Source organism: Eulemur rufifrons, chromosome 29 (assembly GCF_041146395.1).
Source record: "Eulemur rufifrons isolate Redbay chromosome 29, OSU_ERuf_1, whole genome shotgun sequence".
NCBI classification, from domain to species: Eukaryota; Metazoa; Chordata; class Mammalia; order Primates; family Lemuridae; genus Eulemur; species Eulemur rufifrons.
Window position 1 is genome coordinate 66782023 of NC_091011.1, and position 18552 is coordinate 66800574.

Here is an 18552-nt window from a genome sequence, read left to right on the forward strand (position 1 = left end):
TCAATAAAATTGACAAAGCACATGGAACATGTGAGCACATCTAAGCATCTGAGGAACTGTTTGAGGAAACAGAATGTGCTGCTCTTCCTTCCTGGAGTTAATACACATAATAAGAAGGACAACAATTAAATTAAAAGGACCCGGAAAGAGATATTAGCAATCAAATCAGCAGAGAGGAGATGGAAAAAACAAAGCGTAGGAAAGGTTGGTTCAATGATCCAACCTATCAATAATCCAATTGTATTATTCTAAAAGTCTTCATTAAGGAGATTAAATCAGGATCTATTTTGAAAAAAATGAAACGCGGCGACCTGACTTAAGAGGAAGAGGTAGAATATTTCAGACGATGGCTTTAAAGTGGATAAACAATAATAATCGGTAACAATAAATGCACATACTTATTAGGTATCAAGTCCTGTGGTAAGTGCTTTGCATACATTTTTCCCTCTTAATCCTTCCAATAACCCTTAGAGGATGATACTCCTATTATCCCAGTGAAACTGTGATTCAAGCCTGGGACCTCCTGTTTGCAGAGGAAAAGCTCCTAGATACATGTTGTACTCTCAAAGAGATGACTTCTGTCCGTAAGCAGAAAGAAATTTGTGGTTTGCTGTAATCAGAACCCTGACCCATGACAGAGGCCTTATAGGACACAGGATCTGTTATGTCAGGAATCTATCTGGAGATATAAAGCAAAGCCTATCACCAAGAACTTTACCATGATCCAAGAGGCAACCAGGTATCACCTCAGAGTTTGCACAATGATGTATTCAAACAATCCAACAACATATGAACATTGTTTTGCATAAGACATGTTAGAAGCATGAAAGGCTTGGGAGATGACAAGGAGTGGGGAGAGAAGTGTACCCAGCAGTCCAACACACCCTGGTTAGTCAAGGTGCGTCCATGCTGGTGGGAGGGCCAGGGACCACGTGGGCAAAGTCAGAAGGTCAGGGTTAGATTTACACTTGTTTATTCACATAGACAGCAAATGCAAGCAAATTAATATTATAGGACTCTTGGGGAGAAAGAACAAGATACGCAATGGTTACCAACTCCTCCATCCACAGTTAACAGGCAGAAAGGAAAAAGCAATGTAAGGCATAAAGAATTTGTTTATGAGGCATAAGAAGAACTTTAAAAAAAGTTATCCTTTAAACTGAGTCTGGAGCAGGCTGAATCAGAAATACAATGTGAGTCATGAATGAAATCGAAGCCTTCCTAGTGGCAACATTAAAAAAGTAAAAAGACCTAGCACTCCGGGAGGCCAAGGCGAGTAGATCATTTGAGCTCAGGAGTTCGAGACCAGCCTGAGCAAGAGCAAGACCACGACTTCACTAAAAATAGAAAGAAATTATATGGACAACTAAAAATATATAGAAAAAATTAGCCGAGCATGGTGGCGCATGCCTGTAGTCCCAGCTACTCAGGAGGCTGAGGCAGGAGGATTGCTTGAGCCCAGGAGTTTGAGGTTGCTGTGAGCTAGGCTGATGCCACGGCACTCTAGCCTGGGCAACAGAGTGAGACTCTGTCTCAAAAAAAATAAAAAGTAACAAAATTATTTTTAATGATACATTTTCTTTAGCCCACTATATCCAAAATGTTATCATTTCAAAATGTAATCAATATAAAAATTATTAATGGGACACTTTACCTTCTTTTTATTCTACCAAGTCTTCAAAATCCGCATGTACTTTAACTTTTCAATTACAGCACGTCTCAATTCTAGTGCTGTCCCAGGCTCATGTCTAGTGCTCAACAGCCACATGTCTAGTGCTCAGTAGCCACAAGTCACTAGTGCCTACTCAACTGGAAAGCACAAGTCTAGAGTGCATTTAATGATAAAATAGTGGTCACTGGTATTAAGAAAGACCAAAAGGTTTAGAACAGAACTACTGCATTTGCCTGGAAATCTACCAATGAATTTGGCAAGATAACTTTTAGAAAAGCAGCAGCTCCACTATCTTACTGAGGGAACATTGAAATTAAACCATTTGGTCCATATACCATCAAAAGAATTACAACTCTTTTACAGAAAAGGAGAAAACAAGCATACATAGCAGTTCCATGTTGTATTCCAGCTCTACTGTCTCCTCTGGGTCCCTGAGAGACTCTACCCTCAACAGTTAAGTGCTCCAAGTATCTTGTTAATTTAGTGGTAGATGCAGTACTGTGTCCAAAGCAAATGACCATTCGCATCACATAAAACCCAAGTTACCTCCCCAACTCTTGGGAGAGGGAGGAGAAAACTGATCTCATCACTCATAACAGCCTGAAGTGTTGCCACATGTGTGTGAGTTGTAGGTACTGATGGCTCTCATTGAACTGGCCCACAAAGCTTCTGTCTGCAGTTACTTTCTCTTTGTGGGTCAGTTCAGCCTAGCAAGATGTGCACAAGTCTGAAAAAAAGGTAGCCTGGGTATAAATTCCAGTTCTTCTAATTGCCAGGCAAGTTGGACTATAACACAAATATCTGTATTGACAGTGCTCTAAAAATCAGTCTTTTTTTTTTTTTCCTCCGTCACTAAAAGTTTTTTTTTTATCTTATTGTTATTAAAAATCAGTCTTAAAAAACAACATGCTGAGCTCAAAAGAAAGCTTAATTTGAAATTTCTTTATGTCATTAAAGTATACAACTGCATAGTTTATTTTGCTTCACTGTGGGTTTGAATGGCAGATAGAAACAATATTCACCAAGTTTTTGTCTGTTGACCAAACTTAAAGATGTATATGCTATGTAATCTAAATATGCTATATAATGTACTATATTCTATATTACTATTATAATATAATACTATGTACCATATATTACATATAACTTACTGTGGCATATAGTATTTCAGCTCCCCTCTGAACAAGCACGCACACATTTTTCTCTACATGACACTGCAGTCAGCATCACTCTCATTCTTAGCCAACTTCAGTGTGTGAACCTGTCTATTTGTCAATAACGCTGCTGCTAGCAGCCAGCCACAGGCAGTGAAGCATGTTTCTGCTGGACCTTACTGACAGACTGCTGCTTATCAAACCTATTTCCACACAACAGCCGTGAACCCAAGCGTACTTGCCATTTAGTTTTTATCTTTTGGCACCAACTTACAGGTATGAAGACTTGGTACCATCAAACAAATTCAGATCCTTTGCTTTGTTTCAAGCCAGAACAGAATATATTTTTTATACTGAGTTATAGCTACAAGCCTATCATAGCACAGGAAGATGTACCAGCATGTTAACTGAGCATTTTTTAAAGTTAGTCAATAGAGAGAAAAACAAAGGGCTGATCATTTCCTTCTCAGACAGACAAAAGAAAGGGCTTCAAATGAATAGGACAGGAAAAGTCAGCCAGCCCATATACTCACCTGCATTGGAGCCAGTCAAATTATAACGTGCATTCAGCTTTTTGATGATGTTTTCATGGATTTGGTACCACTCACTCTCTGTGTTACACCTATGAAGACATTAACACTGTTAAGCTTTAATGATACATTAAATATGCATTAATATTGATGCATTAAATATGCATTAATAATGACGCATTGATAGTACACCTGCCTGTTTTGCTGTGACCACTAAAATGCACTTCCCTAAACCTCCCTGGAGTCACCAAGAACCTGCTGCAATCAATCAGTTCTAGTGTGGCTGTCCCAAGACAAGTAGGAATGCCCATATCTGGGAATGCCTGGCCACCTGCCTCATGGCTGAAGCAGCTGGGATGAACAACTCACAGATTAAAAGTGCCCCCAAAACAAAACAAAAAAATAAATAAATCTCGGAGAACAATGCCTACAGTGGAAGGCAGTGCAGACTAAGAGTTCGGCTCCCCAGATTCAAATTCTCATTACTAACTGAGCTATGTTCTTTAGGTGAGTTATTTATACTTGTCCTGATTTCTCCATCTGTGAAACAGGGGTAATGTACCAGAACATTAAATAAGCATGGGCTTGGGATAATGCCTGGCATATAGTAAATGCTCAACAAATGTTACTCTCATTATTGAGTCTCCGCTTAGCATAACATGACCAGGTTTGGCCAGCATCAAGATGCAATAAATTAAGCAAAATGAAATCAATGTTAACACAGTTTGCACTGACAAAGGCTGGCAGGATTTACCAAAGAATAACAAAGGTACTGTCTCAGATCTTATACATCTGGGAGCAATGCATCTGTCTATCTTCTCACAGCCATCGGTACTTCTTCTCTTAGCTCTTATCACTCACTAGCTCATCTCTGTTTATGTGGTGTAGTTCACCTAACTAGGCTCTTAAGGTTCTCCAGGACTGGACCTAGGACTGGCTGATATCTGAGTCCCCTTCAGTACTTTGAATGTTGTAGATGCTTAAAAAACTTCAGTTGCATGAATAAATGGATAGATAGATAGATAGATGTCCCTCTGCCTGGTAACCCCTGATGATTCATAAATATGTGGGTCTGATCTTCATCTTTACTTCCCCTACTCCCCCAGTTAGGCTGGGAAGAACATCCCTCATCTAGACGTGTTTGTAAATTCACTATTATCTTTTATTAGCCATGAATGTTCCCTCCCAGGAGTCCTGACTATCAAGATTCTACTCACTATCATTCAAATCTGCCATAGAATGGATTCCTTTTCCTAGGGATCAAGTCCAAGGCGGTAATTCACAATGATTTGCTTACATATTTATTTATTTTATCACCACAGGTTTTTCCAGGATGAACATGATGGAGATTATTTTCAAGCCAGGTAACAGTGGGATACCAAACTGAGCACTGACTCTTAGAAGGCTGGAAAATTAAGATGGAATGAAACCATCCCACCTGTCCAGCTGTAAGACACCAAACTGTCATTTAGTGCATTCTGCCTCTGGTTTTCTTATTTCAGCCCAGTGGGGAAGGAAGAGAGATGGCTTGCTTCCTATTAGATAGTTAAGTGACTCCAGAATTCATGCTTTTAGCCTTCAAACCTCAAAAAAACAAAACAAACAAAAAAAACAATAAAACAAAAACCCCCTAAACCTCCTAAAGCATGTGACTGAAATATCTTCCAGGCTCACACATGTTATTTTTTACTGTTCTTATTTGAGTCCCAGATGGGCTAGGGATTCAGTCCCCTTAACAAAAAGAAATTTCTTCCAAATTGTTTCTAACAGGCACTTTCTTAAAATGTTTTCCTAAATCCACAGTTCCTTCCTAATCTACAGTGACTGTTTTGACTGGTTAGTGTTCCTCTTGAAACGGCGTCACAATTTGCTGAACTGGCGTTTTTAAGAGATTTCTCTTCCAACAAGAATTATCCAAACCCTTATTTGATACTTAAGAAAAAACAAATAATAAAAACCCCACAAAGAGCAGAACAATTTATTTTTATGAGCGTGTGTGTCTCCCATCGGCAGAGCCGGAATTGATGGGTCTTGCTCAGCTGACTGCATAATCGAGGGTGATGCATGTGACTGCCGGTCCCCCGTTTTCCCCGCGGTGGGATAAATCCAGCACTTGCGACCCACGGCTGGAACTGGCAAGACCACTCTAAGAAATGATGAGATTGCGAAGAATTTTAGTTTTCTTAAGAAGCAATGCCACAGAACAGTGGCAGCATCACACATCACTAGACAGTGTTGTAAAAATACACCCAGGAAGATACAACCTCAGAGCTAAGGTTCTGGAGTCTGGACTTCAAATCTGGTTCCCTTTCTTATTAGCTGGGTGAATTTAGGCTAGTTATTTAACTCTCAGTTCGCTTAGGTGTAAAACTGAGCTAAGAGCATCTGATGGATGGCTTTGTTGTGAAGATAAAGTGACATGACGCTCACAGAGTGCTTAACACAACTCCTTATACACAGTAAGCACACATTAAAGGGTGGCTATTATCAGTCATTAGTACTTCAAATAAATTACGTTTTATGACCAGCAGTAGAGTTTCGAAAGAAGATCATCATGGATTTAAGCCCAACCATTGAAATCGAGGGTTGCCATGTGACAAAAAGAGTAACAAGTTCTACTACTATTAGTTTCACCAGAACTTTTCAAGTTTAAAATCAAGGTCACAGGTTTCATCCCTCTTAAAAGGGATAAAGAGAGCTTCTGGTCCTAAACCATAGACCATAGATAAATCTTTGTCAACTAATTACTGAATGTGTTGCATAGGTTCCACCGGGTAGAGGGTAGATAAATCCATGAAACCCTGCAGCAGTGGTCAAAAAGCAATTTGAGTATATGTCCCATAGGGAGTAGGCCAGTTGTGTTACCGCCACCTATGAAAAAACTATTGGCATATGTTGGATACATCGACATAGCCTCTGGAATGGAGTAGAGTAAGCTCATTGATGGAGGTGGCCAGCAGCGTGGTCCTCAAACTGGGAACATGGAAACCTCAGGGCTCTGAGGTTGTTGCTGTGTGTCGGCTCTCAATGACAGACCTACAAGGAGGTAGTGTTGGTAGGGTGACACAAACCCATGTACATTTTAAAAATCATTTAACTTAGGATTTGGAATATATCAAGTGACTTTCTTAGTATTTTGGATTAAACTGTGTCCTCCAACCAAGGTAATGTTGAAGTTCTAACGCCCAATACCCTCAGAATGTGACTTTATTTGGAAAAAGGGCCTTTAAAGAGGTATTCAATTTACAGTGAGGTATTAGGGTGAGCCCCAATCTAATATGATTGTATCCAAGAAAAGGGGGGGTGGATTTGGGCCCAGAGACAGCCAGGAACACAGACAGAATGCCATGTGAAGACGAAGGCAGAGATCAGCATGATGTATCTATGAGCTGTGGAACACTCAAGACTGCCAGCAAGCCACCAGGAGCTAGGAGACAGGCATGGAGCAGATTATCCCTCAAAACCTTCAGAAGGGCCAACCCTGCTAACACCTTGATCTTGAACTTCTAGCCCCCGGAACTGGGAAGCAATACATTTCTGTAGTTTAGGCCACACAGTTTTCAGTACTTTGTCATGGCAGGGCCAGCAAACTTACACACAGAGCTGGAGGGAAATCATCTGAGCTTCACCTTTCCCGATTCTAATTAATTTACATTAAAAAGTATTTTCACTTCCTAAGAACAAATTAACTTTCTGCAGGTAAAACATTCTAGGCTTATGAATTCAAAGGTGGCACTCTCCATACCAGTCTGTTTAATTGATGAGGTGTCTGTATTGATTGGTTCTCAATTTCATAATTCCTCTGACTGGCAAATCATGATGTGTGGGCTCACCCGCAGCAAACCTGCAGATTCCTGGGGTTGTGAGGAATGGCTCATAAGCCTAACCCATCCACTGCTCTGCTATTACCCAGGGAAAGTAGCATTCACTCAAGTAGGACCCACGTGCATCCCTGTGCCCGCCCCAGCCCCTTCAATATGCACGTTTCTTACATGTACACTTTCAAGATGAGGTCGTCCTTCGTCTCTCCTGCTAGCAGGTCAGCGATGCTAAGGACCGCACAGCCAAAGGGTCGCCGGTACTGAACGCTGCAGGCGTTCTTTTTCTCTCCTGCTCCCATTCGACCTGCCCAGTTAAAGAGCAAACACGACCCATGGAGCCATTTGATTAGATGCTTCTTAAATAGAAACACAGACAGCTACAGGATAGGCCATAGGAAACATAATTGGATGATGAAAAGGACACAGGTTGGCGGGCAGCAGAAGATGTTGCTTTAGTGCTGGACTCTTCTCTCCAACTTCCTCACCGTGTGACCTTGGGTCAGCAACTTAAACTCTGGACATCAGTTGCCATCTGGAGAACACAAAGATTGGGACTGATCCCATGTTTAGGAACCATCTCCCCTGACCCTGGAAAGTTCTCCTAGACATCCCAGGAAGCAGTAATGGTGCCTATTTCATTTTCTCTGTTTAAAAAAATTTCCATGTTCAAAGAACCATTTAAAATTTTTCACCTTTGAACGGAAACGGTTTGAGATTGTCTGAAGTATAGCAAGTAAGCACAGGTGATCCAAGGAGTGTGCTCCTGCCTTAGCACTCAGGCTGTTTATAACTCACTGAAATCGCCCGGGATGGTTTCAACTATCATAAAGTTTTAACTTGTTTAAATTGTCACATATTTTAAAATATGATATTGATATACTGTTTTAATTTATTATTAAATTTATTATTAATTTATTATTGGTATTTAATTATCAATGGATTATTTTGAAGACAAAAAGCAGGAAGTACACCAAAGTTGAAATATAACAAGTTAATGTGGGGAAAAATGGTGAAAAAACATTTGCAAATTTATCTCCAGATGCTTATCAACAAATCGATAAACTGTTTCCATCCGAGCAAAATTCTCCTATGGCACATCAAGATGTTTCCAGCAGTTATAAAATTCAATGTTAAATAGAAAAAAAAGGATGGCAATATCCAATTTGGGTTTTACTCCTCAGTAATAAAGGAAAACTACTTCTGCAATATGTCAGTTTCAGGAAAATGCTTACAAATAGCAGCCTGAAAGCCTCTTATTTTATCAGTTAAACTTATTTTATCAGTTATCACACTTTTTTAAAATGGCCAAAATAAGTCAGTTGCTTTTAGATGTACAAGATGGTAAAAATTCAAAATATCAAGTTTTCATGACCTGATTCTATATATGTGGCTAAATTTCAATCTACATAATTTTAATATATATTCTGCCTACAAAGTGAACACTTTATGTCATATTAGAATTTAATTAACAATCAATCCTCTTTTTACTTATAGAATTGATTTAAACAAATTTAAAACCTTGGTCACTTGTTAAATGGAAAAAAAAGGTCCAGTTTATCTCCATTTTTGAATATTATTACGAATGTACTAGAATGAAATACATACTTCAGTACTTATCAATATCATGATTTTAAAATATAATTTTTCCCTCTTAATCATTTCCTTATAAATGCAAGACCACAAAGACAAAGTGATTAGAAGATTTCTGAGTGGAACACTTCAAGTTATTTAACATGGTAAAAGAAGTTCATTAGTAAAAAAAAAGGAAACTTAAGAAACTGTGAACAAAGTCCTAAGGACTTTGCTAGCTCTAAGTTCCTACAATTTATACAAAAGCATGGCACATATATCCGTCCTTTTTTTTTTTCTTTTTAAACATCCCCTTCAGCTAGAACTGCACTAAAAAAAAATTGTGAAGGAAGAATTAGCAAAACCAGGGTGATGGGTGACGTGTTTTCTCAACCGCTTGAGAAGACTCTCCAGTGAGGACTCTGTACCTCTCTCTGAGCACTGGGAAGCTTAACTCCCAAACCTCCACACAATTCACATCCTCAAACACGCAAGTTTAAGTTTCTTTCCTGGCTCTGTGGGTACCATGGCTTTGGTCTAATTACAATATTGAAAAAACAATTAGCCCTGGTGTTCCCAACTCTAGGATTAATAAGAATTCACAGTTTGGTCAGAATTCTAGGAAGATTCTCTTAGCAGGAACGAAGGCAAGAGGAATGTGGAAAGGTAAAAATATTGAGCAACCATCCAAAAGACAAAAGGGAGGCACAAAAGTTGAAAGAACTTAATAACTGGGGTGGGAAGAAAGATATAAAACTATTAATATCTCTTTTTTTCCCCCCTTTATCTTTCCAAAGATCTGGGCTTGAATTCCCAGAAGCGAGATGCTATTATTGTTCTTGCTTTCTGCAGCCAGCGAAGGTCAGTGTGCCCTTTTCCTATTAAAACAGGTACAAGGGACAGTCTATAAAAAGTAGGAGAAGTATCCGTCTCTAATAGACAATGATCCTCCACTCTTTGATTTTTTGCATCTGTGGAGCTGGCAGACTAAGTCTTAACCTTTCTTCAAGTGTCTTACCTTAATCTCATTTCTCCTCAATCTCAAAATGTTGAACCAGCAAATTTTTTTTAAGTATTTGTTGCAGTAATTCCAGAGAGGTATTGATTTGACCAAAACTGGGGACAAGGGTGGGGCGATAATTTCTGATTCAACATTCATTCTGATGACTTAATGACTACAAAAGCCTTAATAAAAAAATACAATCGTGAATCAAACACTATATATCCGAATGGCCACTCTGTGGTGGGTAATACTACTACAGTGGCTTCCCTGGCAGTAACGCTATGAGTGAAGGCCACGGGCCAAACAGGCACATACTCACTCTGCTGCATGTTTTTCTACCACCCCAAACCCACAGATATCTTTGAGAAAGTTCTGAAAGCAAAAGTGGTTTAGTTTTTCTCTCCATGCTATAGGAGATTATATTAAAATTTTGGCAATGTTTACATGAAGATATCTAAAACCACATTTTACTTTAACAATTGATATTACAGATTTGAATTAAAAGTACAAACACAGAGAGAATTACATTACAAACTGCACCCCTGGCCGGGCGTGGTGGCTCACGCCTGTAATCCTAGCACTCTGGGAGGCCGAGGTGGGCGGATCGTTTGAGCTCAGGAGTTCGAGACCAGCCTGAGCAAGAGCGAGACCCCATCTCTACTAAAAAAAAATAGAAAGAAATTATATGGACAGCTAAAAATATATATCGAAAAAATTAGCCCGGCATGGTGGTGCATGCCTGTAGTCCCAGCTACTCGGGAGGCTGAGACAGGAGGATCCCTTGAGCTCAGGAGTTTGAGGTTGCTGTGAGCTAGGCTGACGCCATGGCACTCACTCTAGCCTGGGCAACAGAGTGAGACTCTGTCTCAAAAAAACAAACAACAAACTGCACCCCTGCCAGCCTGAGAATGGATAACGGCTTTATCTTGTAAGGGAACAGCAGCATGGGTTCCAATTTTTCCAACGTTTTAAATTTTTTCTCATATATTCATTTATAAAAAGGAAAATTAAACAAAACCAAACACAGTTTATTTTTTAAATTTATACTGTCCCTCAAATACAAAAGTAGTATAAAATGAAATTGGGTCTTCAGAACAGTTTTTTATGACAAAAAAATACATAGAAAACCTATGTTGGAATGAAAGCATGTTTTACAGTCTCTCTCAATGCACAATGTAGTTATGTCCATAAAATAAAAGCCTAAAAAAAAGGATCTCTTTGCAGGATTGCATAGCGAAATATTATTCTCCTGCAGAAGTATTCCTGTGCAAGTAATGTAGCATTGGCAGCGAAGAAGTGGGAACAAATTCCTAGTATCAACTGGTTAGCCTTGATAGAAAAATTGTACAGGCTACATCACTCCTCATTTTACCTATTCCCTGTGCCATAAAATGCCTGAGGCATTTTATGTGTAAAAATGAGTGAACATATTCTGGCTCCACTGAGCAAGTTCATCATAGAACATTAAAGTGTGTTCTGCAAGATGTTAATAAATGCTACATTATATAAATGTTTTCACGATTGAATCAAATTTGGGGAAAACTGAGGTCAACAAAGTTAGAGAGGCATATTTATTTTCCCTGTAGGAGTTGTCAGACCCTTTAGTAAGCTGATAACATTAGACAAGTTTTAAAAAAATACACAGTATTCAGTTTTATAACCCTTTCCTTGTGGCACCTTCTGTAAGAATGGTCTAAAGCATTCTGCACTTTGGAAAAAGTCAATTGGTATAAAGCTTTCATAAACCTGTAGAAAACTCAGCTCCTGAAAGTTTACTTTATGCTAACAGAAATTAGAATTTTAGGCCAGGTGCCGTGGCTCACGCCTGTAATCCTAGCACTCTGGGAGGCCAAGGCGGGCAGATTGTTTGAGCTCAGGAGTTCGAGACCAGCCTGAGCAAGAGTGAGACTCCGTCTCTACTAAAAATAGAAAGAAATTACATGGACAGCTAAAAATATATAAAGAAAAATTAGCCGGGCATGGTGGCGCATGCCTGTAGTCCCAGCTACTCAGGAGGCTGAGGCAGGAGGATTGCTTGAGCCCAGGAGTGTGAGGTTGCTGTTAACTAGGTGACACCACGGCACTCTAGCCCAGGCAACAGAGAGAGACTCTGTCCCAAAAAAAAAAAATAAAATAAAATAATTAGAATTTTAAAAGACAAACACAAAATTTTTGAATCAAGTATGTTTAGGAAGACCAATAGAACAAAATGAAGCACAACAAACTTATCAATGACTTATATCACAAGAGACAAAAATCTATTTATGGTGGGTGAGGAGGTCATATGTGAAGTTGGGGAGGGCAGGGAACAATTCACAACTTCTGTGAGTCTTGGATTTAAATCTGGCTTTGACTTCTTTCTGATCCAGACAGCAAGTAAACCAAAACCACACAGAGACCTCTCAGCATTTCTTCTCCCTGTTGCTTGCCCTATCACGCTGACAAGTGCTGTACCTACCGATTCGGATGATGTGCACAGTGATGTAAATGTCCTTTCTGAGCTCGCTGCTACCCAAATCCTACCAAAAAACAAAGTCTGGTTATTTTAGAATTCATAAACAGCACTTAAAAGGCACAGAACATTATTTTCACAAATAAAAGAAGAAAGATGGAGATGAATATAGACATTCTTAATGAAATGTTTATTGCAGAAGCCAACGATTTAAATCCTGTTGTAAAGACACCACTAAAATCAACTTTAGGTCTATTTATGTCAAGAAATACTTTTAAAAAAAGATCACTATTGATTCAATTTCTTACTCATTCATTCTTTAAACATTTATTAAGCATATATCACACACTAAACCCTATCACTACTTTGTAGTACTTTGGTAATAGTATAACAGGATTAATAACACTCTAAAGCTGTGGCCCCCTAACCCCCCCACCCCCACCCCGTACCTGTTAGGGACCGGGTTGCAGAGCTCCACACCACTCCCACCCCCACCCCCACCCCATCTGTGGAAAAATTGTCTTCCATGAAACTTAGGAATGGGGGGAGGGGAGCAGCAGGAGGTGAGTGGTGGGGGCTTCTCTGCTACCCATTGCTCATCTCACCGCCTGAGCTCCTCCTCCCCACCACCATCTGAGGAAAAGTTGTCTTCCATGAAACTGGTCCCTGGTGCCAAAAAGGTTGGGGACCGCTGCTCTAAAGGAATTAAAGTAACCATGAATGGTCGTATTCAGAATTCTGGGCACTAATGTAATTTTGTGTTATTTATATGAAGTTTAAGTAAATCCACTATATTCTCTCACAATAATTTATTTCTCCTAAATAATATAAACCACAATGAGATAAATCTGCCTCACAGATGAAGCAAGATCTACTCACCACGAAGAGAGAACAATGACGTTCCGGTTTATCTGGGGCTTTAGGAAGACCGTTTCTATTCAGCCTCAAGAAAAATCTCTCACTACAAGAAAAAAAAAAGTTTATCAATTTGAAAACTATTTAATATTTAGAGATTTATCACTTTTCTTTTTTTTTTTTTTTTTTTTTTTTTGTTGAGACAGAGTCTCACTTTGTTGCCCAGGCTAGAGTGAGTGCCGTGGCGTCAGCTTAGCTCACAGCAACCTCAGACTCCTCGGCTTAAGCGATCCTACTGCCTCAGCCTCCCGAGTAGCTGGGACTACAGGCATGCGCCACTATGCCCGGCTAATTTTTTCTATATAGATTTTTAGTTGTCCATATAATGTCTTTCTATTTTTAGTACAGACGGGGTCTCGCTCAGGCTGGTCTCGAACTCCTGACCTTGAGCAATCCACCCGCCTCGGCCTCCCAGAGTGCTAGGATTACAGGCGTGAGCCACCGCGCCCGGCCGAGATTTATCACTTTTCTTACTACTCTTCATCCTAACAGGTAAGCTCAACATTTATTAGGTCATTCATTTAACAGTAAAATTGCATATATTAATTAGGAGAGCTCTGATGACAACAAACATTTGCTTCACTTATGATAAAACTGGCAAAGCAGCAACTGTAAAAGCAGAAAACATATATACACACACAAACAAAAATTAACTTTAGAAAGAATAGGTTTCCATATCAGTAATATCATTGTTATTAATCCAAAAAGTAGAAACAAATGTACTAAATGAGAAAATACAACTTAACATGCTTCCTGTGTTTGTATCTAAGTAGATTTTTTTCATGTTTTATGTCATATTATTTAACATTAAGGACATTATTCTGAGTGTTATCCATTAGAAGGCAAGTCTATTATCCAAAACACAAACAGAGGCTCCAAGAAATGAAACTTGAATTTTCTTTGGTCTCCAAAGGAACAGAGATCTCTAACTCCCCACCAAATTTGCATTTGAAAATACAGTGCCACCCAGATTCAATACAAACACAAAAGATGATGCTGCTCAGCCACTAATTCAAGGCAATACATCCAATAGATCCAAGGTAATGTGTGACACCATTTGCGCTCAAAAAATAAAATAAAATGAATATTGACCCAGGACAAATTAATCTATCAGCTACCATGAGGTTCAAATCCTAACTGAATTTCAATATCCTGGTGCCTATGATAGAATCAACTGTCTGGCTGCTTCAGGCAGAGAACACACAACCACCATCTACAGAATGTGAAATTATCACATGATATGGTCTTGGTCAGTATAGCTTCAGCCTAGGGACCAAGCAGGAAAACAGACATTCGTAAAAGGCTCAGAATCTACCAAGTCTCTACGTGATTTATCACTAGATCCTTGCCTTAAATAATGGCTCTGTCATCCAAATACATACAAAGGGAGAAATGAGAATCATAGACAGGATCTCTGAGGAAGCATATGGATTTGAATTTATGGCTGTCTTGGAATACTTTTATTCTCTTTTGTGATCTAAATCTAGATAGATATGTTTAACAGATTCAACTTCCTGGCTTACCTCTTCTTTTTCTTATATTATGCCCTTTTCTGATCTCACGTATGAGAAAGAGCAACCAATACACATTTTTATAGGGCCATTTCTACTCTTATTACCTATGTTTTTTTCTACAGAGCAGATGGCTGGTAAGGCATGCATGAAGAGAATATAAATTGCTGCAAGGATCCTCAGCTGAAGCTAAAGTTCCCATGTGATACTATTCTGAATCAGAAGCTGGGGATGACAGCTACAACTGAAGATGCAGAGATAAATTAATCTTATCCAAGCGGCATTTACTAGAATTCAAGGAAAAGGTCTGTAAGCTCTCATCACAGTGAAAGAAAATTTACTATTATTTCAAATTTATGATATAAAAAAAAAAGAAAAAGTGTAAAAATTCATCTTGGGATAAAGGAATTTGCACTATAAATAATCATATTATTAGGTAATACTTTTTTTGAGAATTCATCATTTGATAGGTGCTCTATAAAAGACTTTACATGAATCAATTCATTTTACCCTTACCATGCCCTTAGGAAGTAGGTACTACTATGACACACATTTTATAGATGGGGAAACAGAGAAATAGTAAATAGTTTTGCCCAAGGTCACAGAGCTAGCGTGTGGTTGAGTAGTGATTCTATCCAATGTATTAATTAAAAACCCTAGCTATAAGATTTACCCCTCCCCTGCTCTATAGAAACACAAAGCAACTATTTCCAGAACATTGAAATAAAGAAGTCATCACCTGCTTGGATCACCCACATAGCATAGTCAAGCCTGGTCCCAAGAGTTCAAGGTAATGTTCTCCATACCCTTCCTGTGCTAACAGGAAGGAAAGAAGCAAGAATCTTGATTTAGCAGGTTTCAAAGTGGTCTTTGGTTTGAAATTGTTCTGCTTTAGCTTTTTCAATGAAACATGCTTGAGAATGAAAATGACTTAAGAAATAAATTATCTTACTAAAGAAATGCAAAACTCCAAAAAGATGCAAGACCTTGGTTTTACTTAGTCAAAACTGCTAAGGTTTAAGAGTGGGTATTTGGTTTGCTTCTTAGTAATTAATCAGTCACCTACTAACATACAATAATTATTGATTATATTTTAGCACAAAACACAAGCAATGTGAGTATTCTCCCCTTTCCTGTATCATAAATAGTATGCTCTCTCTAGTTAGTATTTTTTGAGATACACATATGTTTGAAGCTCCTCATTGTCTCTATTGAAACATTTGAAGCAAATATCACATTATCTTTTGGCAGGTCAGTCTAAAATGACAAATACCAATAAGATTAATATACAAAAGTCTATGGGGTATTTTCAATATTAAAATCTTAATTTTAATACTATTATAAAATCCTATTCCATATCTGCATGTTTCATCAATATTCTGGCAAAACAGTGTTTCCTAAAGCATTTTATTTCAGAAAGATCCCTTTTGCTGTATCACTATTTTAATTTCACTAGTCTAGACAGAATCCTGATTATGCAAGTATTATACTATATCATGTCCCATTTCAGAAAGAGTATCAATATGCAGGAAGCCAATGACATATCTCTCAGCATTCCTTAAGGGGAAGATAAAAATAGACTGAAGACGGGTACTATGAAGAAATAAGTCATGTGCAATTTTTTTTTTTAAAGACTTATTTTAAAAGGAAAAAGAGAGAGGAAAAAAAGGAAAACCTCTGTGGCCAATTTTTTAGGAATCCTTTTTATTCATTTAGTGACATGTAGTTGTTATACAAACTCAACCAATTTCTCTGCAGCTTTGGTATTACAGCAACTATTTAATCAGCATATAGATTTGGGCCAAAAAAAAAAAATGACCTATGGCAATGCATTTCAGAATCTTTGGATTATATTAATTATTACTCACCCACACTCTAACAAGTTTGGAGGATACCAGAATATATGCCTTCCGGGCCAGGAGAAAAACTGAACAAGTCAATGATATTTCATTCTGGTACTGCCTAAAATTCTCCAAACTATCTCATGTAAACTTTTGTAACCCCATAGAAATGTATTTTTGACATTCTGTTCTAAGTCCATTCTTTTTTATTTTAAAAATTTTGATTATTTTAACTATTTTATTTATTTATTTATTTTTTCAGAGACAGGGTCTTGCTCTGTCACCTAGGCTAAAGTGACAGAGCTCATTCACTGTAACCTTGAACTCCTGGGCTCAAGCAATCCTCCTAGCTTAGCCTCCTGGAGTAGCTAGGACTACAGGCACATACCACCACACCTGGCTAATTTTTAAAATTGCTTTTATAGAGAGGGGGGTCTTGCTATGTTGTCCAGGCTTGTCTTGAACCCCTGGCCTCAAGTGATCCTCCCGCCTTGGTCTCCCAAAGTGCTCGGATTACAAACATGAGCCACCATGCTTGGCCCTTAGTCTGTTCTATTGCAATTCTAATCAGATGGCAAAACTAGTTTTTGTAAACTTAAAAAATTTCCCTATTGTAAGATGTGCATACCTCCATTACATCATTTACACTTTTTTTCCTAATCATAAGAGGTTTGTATGTTTCTTTCCTATCACATTGTAAGCAACTAGAATTCAGGCCCATGACTATTAACCTTTACATCCTCAGCTTCTAGTCAATATTTGGCATTCCTTGTTGTTTTATAAGACTAAACAATCTTTTAAGACAAAATATAGCAACGTCCAAAGAACTAGGAAGGTTTAATTCTCTCCCAACTTCCCTCATTCCTTAACTTTATGGTAGGGAAATGTATGAAACTCACCAAAGAGATACTTCCATCAACAGTGCCTCACCACCAGACATGACATTCACCTAATTAACTTCATGGCACCTCCAGATTCTAGGTCATGACATTTAATGCTGTCCCCATGCACATTTTATGTCTTTATTATATTCAACATATAATAATAAAAAATCTATAGTGATCTAATAGGTTTTCCAAAGAGGATACTGCCTTCCTCTTCTTAAAGAATGAATACTGAGATATGAGTGTTGATATTACTACCAGCAGAGAAAAATCATTTGACCGTCATGTTCTGCTAAAGGAAATTTCACTGCAGGAGAAATGTACTGTCAACCTGCATCTGTGTGGGACTCATTATAAATCATGATACCATAAATCAACAATGACTAATTCTTTGGAAATGAAGAATAACAAACCACAATTATGTATTATTTATAACCTACCTTCTTCCAACAAGGATTTGAGAAAATCAAGATAATAAATAAGAATGTAAATAAGCATCCCTAGCATGGCCCTTGGGGAAAAATAATAGAGGCAAATATGTAACCTGTGCCAGACTGTACGACTTACGCTTTTCGTAGATCTTCTCATTTAATTCTTACAACCACCCTACGAGGTAAAAACCACTGTCATCCCCATCTGACACATGAGAAAGCTGGGACTTGGAGATAGCAGGCAAGTTGGCCAAAGTTGCATGGTCAGTCAAGGATGGAGTCTGGATTTTAAAATCCAGAGTTCAACTTGAGAGTCTTGGCTCTTAACCACAAGGCTACCCTGTCTTTGAAAGAACAGAGCACCTCAGAAATGGACTAAGGAGAGCAAGACTATGTCACATGAACCAAGGGTTTTTTTAGTGTGAATATGCTCAATAAAATTTTAAAAAATAGAATGTCTTTTGTTCTTTTGGGTAGATGCCCAGTAATAGGATTGCTAGATCAAATGGTAGTTATACTTGTATCTCTTTGAAGTATCTCCATATTGCTTTCCACAGAGGTTGTACTAGTTTGCACTTGAATGTTTATAGCAGCACAATTCACAATTGCAAAGATGTGAAAACAACCCAAGTGCCCATCAATACATGAGTAGATTAATGAAATGTGGTACATGTATACCATGGAGTTCTACTCATCCACAAAAAACAATGGTGATCCAGTACCCCTTGTGTTATCCTGGATAGAGCTGGAACCCATTCTACTAAGCGAA

The 18552-nt window shown here is 38.4% G+C and overlaps 1 protein-coding gene across 3 annotated transcripts in view; it reads right to left on the reverse strand.

Moving 5' to 3' along the window:
• Positions 1–18552, reverse strand: part of DOCK4 (dedicator of cytokinesis 4) — a 413001-nt gene that overhangs the window by 171671 nt on the left and 222778 nt on the right. For all 3 annotated transcript variants that reach the window (XM_069462529.1, XM_069462528.1, XM_069462526.1), the window contains exons 9-12: positions 13081–13162; positions 12208–12268; positions 7349–7481; positions 3360–3448 (exon numbers count right to left, since the gene is read on the reverse strand). In XM_069462529.1, coding sequence (XP_069318630.1) covers positions 3360–3448; positions 7349–7481; positions 12208–12268; positions 13081–13162 — 365 coding nt within the window. The remainder of the gene's footprint in view (positions 1–3359; positions 3449–7348; positions 7482–12207; positions 12269–13080; positions 13163–18552) is intronic.